This window comes from Carassius gibelio, chromosome B17 (genome assembly GCF_023724105.1).
Source record: "Carassius gibelio isolate Cgi1373 ecotype wild population from Czech Republic chromosome B17, carGib1.2-hapl.c, whole genome shotgun sequence".
Classification (NCBI taxonomy): Eukaryota; Metazoa; Chordata; class Actinopteri; order Cypriniformes; family Cyprinidae; genus Carassius; species Carassius gibelio.
The window spans coordinates 24596247-24606989 of record NC_068412.1 but is presented as its reverse complement, the minus strand read 5'-3'; the positions used below and the strand labels follow the sequence as shown (position 1 = coordinate 24606989).

Here is a 10743-nt window from a genome sequence, read left to right as displayed (position 1 = left end):
GTTAGCCCAGAATGCAACAACAAAAATATAAATATATATATTTTATATAATATATATATAGTTTTGATGGCATGATTTGTCACGCCTCTGTGTGAGTAGCTTCACACTTGACGCCAATTAGATCACATCCACAGGTAAAGTGGCAGCACTATTATTTGGACTAGGATACTTTTCTCGGTTTTTTTTTTTTTTCGTGCAAATTGGTTAACTTCCAATGGACCTTAAGAAACATGGATGTGGATTCAGCTCTCGAAAATTACTTTGACCAGACTATTGCTGTAAGTTTTTAAATAAATGTCTGAAATTGCCTTTGTTTGCTGAAAACATTGTCAATCTTATCGAGATGCACTCAAGTCTACTTGTTCTTATAACAAATTAAGTAATTGTAAATAAGAAAGTCAGCATATTTAAGAGGCAGTATGAAATACAGGAATAAATACATTCAAAACCTTACTACAGAAATGGAAAAAATTGGCAAATTAATAAAATATTTGAGTTTAAAATAAAGTACGACTAAAATATTGCTATACACTTTCAAATGTTATTAGTGCATTTATTATTATTATTTTTTCATAAATGTCCTTGTCATTTATGTATTCATTTATTTATTTGGAATTTTGTTTCCCTTGAACAATAAATAGTGCTTTAAATTTATATTGATGTATTATACCATTATATCCTATAATGTATTATTTATTTATTTATGTATTTTTTTTTTTTTTTTTGGTTCTACTAAGGGTTCACCTGACTACAACTTTGAGGGTGATCTGGGCCTACAGGGTCCAGCTCAACAGATCCAAGATTCGTCTTTCCTGACCTCTTTAGCCTCTCAAGAGAAAGATCTCACTGAAGACTTGGACCTAAGCTTCTTACCAGATGAACTCAGCACTCAAGATGAGCCGTCACAGGCTGAGAATCTCAGCAGGAATGAGGACAGCGGCATTTACACGGACTGTCCTCCGAGAGAGTCGACAGAAGCAGATACTGACACCAGTAATCCTGCACAAAACGCCTCGCAGTTCAATCTCCCGATGACTCCCATGACCCCTATGACCCCCATGACCCCAGTGGCAGAGAGCTCAGGCATCATCCCACAATTACAGTAAGACATTTAAAATAAAATAAAAAGTTCTTTTTTTTCTTTCAAACATGGCTACTCTCTAAAAAAAAAAATGAATATCTTTATTTGGTTTCATGAAGAACCTTCTCTGCATACTTTCAATTTCACAAAAAAAGTTTGATTATTATAAACAGTTAGATTATTAAAATGTGCTTTATACAAATAAGAAATGGTTCTTTTAAGAACTGTTCAGTGAAAGGTTCTTTGAGTGTAAAAGGCTGTATAAGGCTTAAACTCTATGATTTAGGTAAACCAAATGTCTGCAGTTAAGTTAGATTTGAATAAAGCTCTATGCACTACTTTACTTTAAGTATAAAGTGATTACTTTATGAACCACCAGCCATTCCATCCTAATTTTGTAAACCATATTTCCAAACCTGTTTTTGATCATACACAGGAATATTGTGTCAACAGTGAATCTTGCTTGCCCTCTGAATCTCAAATCCATTGCACTTCAAGCTCGAAATGCTGAATACAACCCAAAGGTACTTTTCTACTGTAGTTTATATATGCAACACTATACAGAATTGTATTAAATCATAGACAAAACACAAAGGAAAAGTTATTGTAGATTTTGTCATTGATTATTCTGTATGCTGTTGACATGAGTAAAAATAAATGACAGCGTTTACATTTTTGGGGGAACTTCCTTTAACTTTGTGTTTTAGGTAAATTTTCAAGTCTTTTCAGTCGCATAACTCCAAAATTTGCCTATGTATAGCGTTTTGCTGCTGTTATAATGAGGATCCGTGAACCAAGGACTACTGCTCTCATATTCAGCTCTGGGAAAATGGTCTGCACTGGGGCCAAGAGGTATACATAATATATATTCAGAACTCTTAACTATAATGCATTAAGGTAGCACAACTGTAAAATAGATAAACTTAGCTCTATGTTAGTCTCACACGTGTCTTTTACCCTATATTTGCCTTTCCCTTTGTTTATCTTTCCAAGCAGTGAGGAGCAATCTCGCCTTGCTGCACGGAAATATGCCCGGGTGGTACAGAAACTTGGTTTCCCTGCCAAATTCCTTGACTTCAAAATCCAAAACATGGTTGGAAGTTGTGATGTCTGCTTTCCTATCCGCTTAGAAGGCCTGGTCCTCACTCACCAGCAGTTCAGCAGGTCTGGACAGGCGTCTGTGTGTCTGTCATCATTTTGTTTGATGGTTACTGGCCCACAATATAAGTGGCCTTTGTAACATCTGTCTTTAACAATTTTACCCCTCCAGCTATGAGCCAGAGTTGTTTCCTGGATTGATATATCGCATGGTGAAGCCACGTATTGTGCTGCTGATTTTTGTGTCTGGAAAAGTAGTGCTCACAGGTATAGTTGATATATAGTCTTATTTGCTAGTCTTATCTCACATAGTCCAATTTTAAAGGAATAGTTCACCCAAAAAATGCTAATTAGCTGAAAATGTACTCAGCCTCGTGCAGTCCGAGAGTTTTTCTGCATTGGAAAAGATTTGGAAATATTTATCAATTGCTCACCTGTGGATCCTCCGCAGTGAATGGGTGCCGTCAAACGGCTGATAAAAACATCACAATAATATACAAGTAATCCACCAGACTCTAGTTCATCAATAAACAAACAAATCTCCAACTCATAAGCACATTTTCAATTTTGGGGAACTACTCCAAGTGTTGCACTGAAATTGAAACTCATTCTCCTCATGTTGTCATGATTTTTAGGTGCGAAAGAGCGGTCCGAGATCTACGAAGCCTTTGAAAATATTTACCCCATCCTGAAAGGGTTCAGGAAGCAGTAGAAATGCTGCACTTACAATTACATGTGCTGCATGGGAATACTTCTCTATAACGATGTGCCTCGTATAAATATACGAGCGGTGCTCGAAAGGATTGAATGCAATCATTTAATCAAAACTTTTGTTATTGCACTTTGTTTAATGTCTTTGTTAACTTTGTTGTCTGCATTAGTGAGGGATGCTGAAATAACAGAGCATTTCACAGCTTACTGTGAAAAATAAATGTTTTGTTGATATATTCAGCTTTGCCTTATGTGGGCTCTCATGTGGAGACATTTCCACTTCGTTTATGACCGTTCTTGTACATGTTGAACTTGCTGATGCAGGTAAATAAACTTTGAAGACTTCTCTTCTGCACAACCAATGAAATGAAGTGTTATTTCCTATATACATATATATACATATATATATATATATATATATATATATATATATATATATATATATATATATATATATATGTGTATATATATATATGTATGTATGTATGTATGTATGTATATATATATGTATGTATGTATGTGTATATATATGTATGTATGTATATATATATATGTATGTATATATATATATATATATATATATATATATATATATATGTATGTATGTATGTATGTATGTGTATATATGTATATATGATAGATAGATAGATAGATAGATAGATAGATAGATAGATAGATAGATAGATAGGATATATATAGAAAGAGAGAGAGAGATGGAGATGTAGATATATATATATAGAGAGAGAGAGAGAAAATAAAATTGCAAACGTACACTAAACGATTTTGTTTTTTTGATAGAAAAATATATTGTATTACTATGGTATTAAAGTCCTTGTATTGGCTGATGGTATTTTATGGTATTTAAAAGTATGGTAATCACTGTAATTTTCTGTAAGAGACCCCACCATCTCACACGTGACAAAACATACACAAACAACATACGTCACATGGTGCGTAGGGCAGACAGCCACTGCACTCAGCTGGGCATAGAGACCTTAGGACCAGAACTACTGGATATATTTTCATATTTCCAACTACAAATCATGTAAATCTTACAGTGATTGTTTCTAAGGGACTTCTATTCTTAATAGAACCCGTGTCGTCATGGCTTGTCCCTTATCAGGCGAACCCCGGGCTTTGGGGCCTGGTGAAGATCATCCAGAGTCTGCTTCAGAGACCCGGGAGCCCGTTCGACCCAAGCCGCCTCCGCAGCACCTTCAGCCGGCGTGCGTGAGCGCTGCTGCCGCGGTCATGGTGGAGGCTCTGGATGATGCGGAGGGGCTTTTTGTAGCCGTGGAGAGATGTCCGCTCTGCAACACGGCCAGACGCAGACTGACCTGCGCCCGCTGCATTCACAACGGCGATTTTGTGTATTTCGACGGGAGAAATCCAGAGAGGTGTGTTTTAATTCATATGCTAACACAGCTCACTCTAGCATGCTATCAGCTTTGAGGTTTATCGAGCTGTTTTTCATCTAACGTTATTTATTTTATTTAAGCATAAATTGTCTCTTGATTTGAAGTGTTTTCGGCGTATATATGCGTTTTGTGAACACGCTAGATATAATTTTGCTAATTCACGGCCCTTGAATCGAATGCTAAGTTGCTAACTGCTAACTTTGTAAACAAACTGTCAGATAAAAGACTTTTACGTTTCTGCGTTCTCCTTTTCTTGTCACAAGTCAGTGACTTGGTTATTTAAATAGGTTTTAAATACATTATTAAAAGTGTTGTCATGGCTTATTTTAGTTTTGTAAAGAAACTTTGTGACAGTTTTTTGATTATGCCAATGTGTTGACCTGGTTAGCTTTAGCTGAGTCATACTGCTAAATGTAACAATATAATATAATATATATATATATATATATATATATATATATATATATATATATATATATATATATATATATATATATAGCAAGTTAAATGTGTTTTACTCGCTATCTTGTTTTGTGTCATCAGGTATTCAGAAAAGCTTCAAAGACTACAAAAGCTCAAAAATGAAAAGGAGAATCTTCAACAGAGGTATTAAATCAGCATTATGCAATGCATAAATCTACATTATGTACAGATAATACCCAGTCTGAATTCTCCTTTTATTTCAGAGTCATCAAAGCCATGGACAAGAAGGTCCAGGCGGACCAGCTTGTAAGTATTTTTGTGCATTATATAATTATATAAGCCTGTTTTTAAAAAAATTATCTCAATCATGGTTTTGTATTTTGTTTAACGCAGAGGTGGAAAATCATGTCATGCAAGATGAAAATCCAGCAACTCAAGGAGGCCATCTGCACCGGCAGTGAAGAAGTGAAGAGTGGTGAGTATCACAACAAAAAAGATCCCAAGAGAAAAGTGTGTAATCATGCATAAATCACATTGAAAATAGCAATTTGTTGTTTGATGTCTTGGATGTTTCTTTTTCTTCACCTTAGGCAAGGAGCTGTTGTTGCGTTCCCAGGAGGAAGGGCAGCGACTGCAGCGCAGGGCCAGCCGACATCAGGAAAAGAGGGACAAAATTAAGCGGCATAACCAACGTCTAGGCGAGCTCCTGGAGAAGAGATCCAAAGAGCTGCAGGGGAGGCTGGAGGTCCTGGCCGAGGTGCGGAGAGAGCACATCCTGGAGGTCACCACTCATATCTTCAACATCCAGGAGGAGAAGCAGGGCAGCAGGTCAGAGAAGATTTAGATGAGCATAAACATATTCTAATGAACATTAAATTATATGATATGATGATATTTTAACTGAGCTTGTTGCAATGCATTCTAGAAAAGTCAACTAACTTAGAATTTGTGTGAAAACATGTAAGCTTGCAAGACAGCATAATTTCGCTGCTTGTTTAGTAGAACAGCCTTAAAGGGGGAATTGATAGTCTGAAATGTGTCTTGTACATATTTTCTGTACAGTTTTATTGTTTAAATCACCACTGAAACACCAGAAAAATAATACACTACTGTTTTTTTTAAGAAATGAATAGCTGTATTCAGAATTGACAGTAAGGACAATCAAAAAAAAAAAAATTCAAATAATTTTAAGGTTTTGTACATCAACACTGACTCTGAAGACTGAAATAATGGTTGCCATCACAGGAATAAAAAACATTTAAAATATATTCAGATATATTAATTTTTAAATATGTTCCATTTTATTATTTTTAATATATTCAAACAGAAAACTTATTTTAAATTGTAATGATATTTAACAATATAACTTTTTTGTTTTGACCAAATGCAGACTTGTTGAGCATAAGAGACATTTTTTTTTTCACCTGGTATGGCCCTAATCATACTGAATAATTGCTTATGAATGTGCTCTTTGAGTGTGACACTTAACAGCTTGCTCCTTGGATACTCTTTGTGTAATTAACTTACTATCACTTGATAATGATAAATGAGCATGAACTAATCTTGTTAGGCTGGTCTTTGAATATGAGCATATTATTAATAGTAATAAACATGCTTTATTATGAATAATCTGAAGTCTTTCTGGCCTGCAGGGACCCAGCAGAGGCTGAGAATGACCTTGCTCTGACCTCCAGCACCGTCAGTGAACTTGCAGAGGCGAGGCGAATCACCTACAGCTCAGGCCGCTGGATCTGGGACGATCAGAATGGAGAGACAAGCATCAGTATCACTGGGCCACACGTCACACTTCCCAGTAATGGAGACTGCTCGGCCTACTACAGCTGGGTGGAGGAGAAGAGTGGAAATCAGGGGCCAGGTACACAACTAATGGGTAATTACTCTACCTCTCAAACATTAAATCCATTTTTGAGTTGTAGCAAACTTCTAAAACTTTATATGATTTTTTTAAAATGAATGTTTAAAGGTCCCATGACATGAAAATCACACTTTATGAGTTTTTTTAACATTAATATGAGTTTCCCTAGCCTGTCTATGGTCCCCCAGTTGCTAGACATTTCGATAGGTGTAAATAAAGCCCTGGGTGTCCTGCTCTGCCTTTGAGAAAACGAGAGCTCAGACGGGCCGATCTGGAACCTTCCCCTTTTGTCGTTATACGGGGAAAGGTTACCTCCTCTTTCTCTGCTTTGCCTTCCAAAACATTTACATTTAATTCCGTCGCAATGTCAGCACAGGCGTTACAAACAGACTTTTATGATATGGATTCAACAGCACTGCCACAAACAGTGAGTAACAGTGTTCATTAATGCCTGATCTGTGATCAGTGATTTCTGATGTGTAGCTAATCATTCAAGTTCACACAGACTTTCTTTCTAAATCGTTTAATACTGTTTATGCATCAGTGAATCAAGCCAGTGACTAAATGATCAACTTCACAATGTTTCTCTTAGTAGCATAGCACGAAACAAATCTGTTATTTAAATTGTGATTAAACTACAGAGAGCGATCAAAGAACGCTCCCTTTATATTGTTCGGAGCTGTCAATCACACATCGCGAGTATATCTGCACACAAACTGCTGTTATAATGAATGACGCTGTTATGCTGCACATCGAAGCTCTTACTGTATTCATGTCGATACTGTGTTTGCTGTTAGTTGTGGTGAAAGCCTTTTGTGAGAAAAAAAGCGTTGCAATGACGAGAACACTGCATTCACGTGATGAACCGACTAAAAATAATCAACACTTCCATGATTCGTTAATCTCGACAGCTGTAATAGTAATAAAAAAAAGTAGTGAAATTTTTTGAGAGGGGTTCCACATGTAATACACATTTTGAATGCAAAGATGCCAGCCAATCACAACAGTTGTTTCAACAGAATCTCACAGCAGACACGCCCCCTCAAACAGAGCATTCAAGCCAGAGGACTAAAATCAGGATCTAAAAATGCCTTTTATTTTTAAATTTTAAATGTAAACGTCATACTAACAATATAAGTACACCTCAGGAAACATTAAAAAAGCATTTAAAAAAAGAAAATAATCCACATCATTGGACCAAGTTTTTCAGCTTGATAAAAATAGGAATAAAAATAGGAAGCTGGAGTGGTGTTATTACCCGACCCAACCAACCAATTGTTATTTCTCAGTGCAGTGATAGTTAACTAAATATGTTTACATCCTTTCAAAATGCATTACATTCAGTTTTAATGCTTTCTGTTCCTCTTTAAAGGAAAGAGGATATTTAACATATTAATTTTACAGGATCGTTTATTTTCTTGTATAGAGTTGGACCACATCAACCCGGCACACACCGTCAGTGCCGCCCTCTGCTATGCTACCCAGCTCATCAATATCCTGTCTCATATTCTTGATGTCAGCCTTCCGAAAAAATTGTGCAACAGGTGACAGCTGCATGTTAATTGTCTTAAATAGTTTTAATTATTTTTTTTATTTTAAGTTACTATAAATGAAAATAATAAATGTTGCCCTGACAGCTAGCTTTTTATTATAATATAAAAAAAAAGAATGTCCTTTATTCTGTTTTCTATTCTACAGTGAGTTCTGCGGTGATAATCTGACCCGCTACCGCTTCACCCGTGCCGTAAACAAACTTAACACCAACATCCTGCACCTCTGCTTCTCACAGGTAAATTCTTCTCAAAACTGAGACCACTCTGATCCGAGAAGTCATATTCTGATCACAAGCCTCATGTTTATGATTGAATCTTAGCATGTCGACAGCGAGCTGCTTCATCCTCACCACACTTTGAGAAATATAATGTTTCTGGTGTCTCCAGCAAACAAGAAACTTGGCAGGTGAGGAATTACATTGTCCTGTGCTTTAGTGAAACATTTTACTTTTATATTGTCCACGATTTATGTTATAGCCAATTATTTATGATCCAAATAAATTCCAATAGATAAAATAAAGTGTTGTCTTAATTATTTGCTTTAATTATAAAACTCTTAACTCTTAAACTTCTTTTTTTCAGTCTCTGTTTAATATATATGTATTTTTCCACTACGGTTCAAAAACTTTAGTGTCAGTATGATTTTGTTGTTGTCGTTGATTAGAAAGGACACAGTAAATTTATCAAAAGTGACAGTAAAGACTTTATCTTAATTCAAATAAAATCTTTTTTTTTCTTTTCTTTTTTTTTTTTTTACTTTATATCCGTCAAAGAATCCTGAAAAAAAAGGTGACACGGTTTTTATATCAATAATAATAATAAATGATTTCTATGATATTAGAATGATTTCTGAAGGATCATGTGACTGAAGACTGGAGTAACGATGCTGGAATTTCAGCATTGCATCAAAGGAATATATTTGAAAATATATTTAAATGTAAATGTTGTTTTAAATTGTAGTAATAATTCACAAATATCATTGCTTTTACAAATAAATGCAGCTGTGGTGAACATATGAGACGAAGAAAAAACTTGCAGACCCCAAACCTTTGAATGGTAGTAAACTAATGTGTTGCAAACTTTTCCATTCTTTTTCACTAGAACCGGGCCGTTTGAGGTGAGTGCTGACTTGGAAGACTCTATGGAGTTTGTGGAACCAGAGGCGGCTGGACCGGCGGAGGAGAGCGGAGACGAGGCTGTGACGGATGAAGAAACAGACTTGGGCATAGACTGGGAGACGGTTCCAAGCCCTCGCTTCTGTGACATCCCTTCCCAGCCTATGGATCTGTCCCAGAGCGGCATGCAGGCGTCCCAGCCAGCTGGCAATGCAGGGGGCATGATCTCCTCTGCGGCTGCCTCTGTCACCTCCTGGTTCCGCAACTACACCGGGCAGCGCTGAGATCCGGTGGATGTTGGGGTGGTTCAACCGGTTTGACCTATGCAAACACCCCATTACTGTCATTCTCACTTATGTCAGCTTGGCCATTGGGAGAAATAAAGGGAAGTTTCATTTGACTGCTCATACTGAATAAATGTGTGGTTTTATTGCAGGACGGGACAGTGTAGTGAACTACTTCTGCATTTCTGATCTTTTGTAGCTCACTTTATATTGTAGAAACCACACACAAGTCAACTTCATCCAGTGTATATTGCCAAATATCTTTGTTTGCTCATCGATGCAGAAATTGTACATTCAAAGTATGGACAGACTTTGCTTTTAGAGTTTGTTTGAATGATTGCACCTTTTCACCAGCTCTTCAAAGATCCTTTCTCTATAAATGTTGCTGGACTTGAATGGCAAATATTAATCGTGTGTTGTCCTATTAGATTATAAATTTACAAGAGGAATTGTATTTTATGGACAAGTATTTTTTTCCCCTTTATATTTCTTCAACCACTGCAGATCCCATTGGGCGGAAATATCCTGCTTTATCCTTCGGAAGAGAGGCTGGTTGTCTATTTGCTCTTAGGATTTATGTACAAGTTTATTTTTTCACCATCATCATTTGTTGAAAAAAACAAACATATTTAGTAAGTTTCATTGTAGGAATGTTTTATTTGTATTATCAGACTTTTTCAATCATTAAACAGAGTACCTCTCTGAAATGCAATAGGAAATGAAGCATTATTCCTGTATACACAGACTATGAAAATTAATTGATTAAATATGTAGTTTATGGCCTCAATTCCATTATATTTATATTCTACTTCAAGATATGAAAGCAAAAGACAAGTACGTGTGAGTACATTTCAAACATTAGGATTTTCACCTAGTTTCATGTTCAAATTAAATGTGCACCAAATATTAAAGTGAGTTATAATTTCTTACAAAATATTTAGCGATGTACATTAACATGGAGATTTGTAATTTCAGGAAAAATGGGTTCATAGTGGCCACTGATGCGTTCATAGTGGCCACTGCATTGAGACAAGCTATTCTTATTTTCAGATATTTTCTTTTGCAGAATATCTAACACGTGGATTATAAATATTTTTTTGCATAGGGTTTCTCTTTTATTGGTAACAAAACTTTAATAATCCTACAATTCATAAAGACACCAAAATGGCAGGGCAAGTCTAAAA

General features: G+C 36.0%; 2 protein-coding genes across 4 annotated transcripts; both read left to right on the top strand.

The window, feature by feature from the left end:
- Window positions 1-86: 86 nt before the first annotated feature.
- tbpl2 (TATA box binding protein like 2) lies at window positions 87-3248 on the top strand. Of its 2 annotated transcripts, none has more exons than XM_052580896.1 (7): window positions 87-278; window positions 738-1102; window positions 1518-1605; window positions 1842-1933; window positions 2078-2245; window positions 2352-2446; window positions 2815-3248. In XM_052580896.1, the coding sequence occupies exons 1-7, from the start codon at window positions 231-233 to the stop codon at window positions 2889-2891; spliced, it is 933 nt and encodes a 310-aa protein (XP_052436856.1). In that variant the 5' UTR covers window positions 87-230; the 3' UTR covers window positions 2892-3248. The 2 variants fall into 2 exon arrangements, with proteins under 2 accessions (XP_052436856.1, XP_052436855.1); XM_052580895.1 differs by having other exon boundaries at window positions 104-278; window positions 2075-2245.
- Window positions 3249-3828: 580 nt separating this feature from the next.
- atg14 (autophagy related 14) lies at window positions 3829-10266 on the top strand. 2 transcript variants are annotated; one of them, XM_052580215.1, is made up of 10 exons: window positions 3829-4287; window positions 4852-4914; window positions 4995-5037; window positions 5125-5206; window positions 5322-5559; window positions 6384-6607; window positions 8034-8151; window positions 8306-8396; window positions 8481-8566; window positions 9262-10266. In XM_052580215.1, exons 1-10 carry the CDS (start codon window positions 3995-3997, stop codon window positions 9557-9559), a joined length of 1536 nt encoding a protein of 511 aa, XP_052436175.1. In that variant the 5' UTR covers window positions 3829-3994; the 3' UTR covers window positions 9560-10266. The 2 variants fall into 2 exon arrangements, with proteins under 2 accessions (XP_052436175.1, XP_052436174.1); XM_052580214.1 differs by having other exon boundaries at window positions 6384-6622.
- The last annotated feature ends 477 nt before the right edge of the window (window positions 10267-10743 follow it).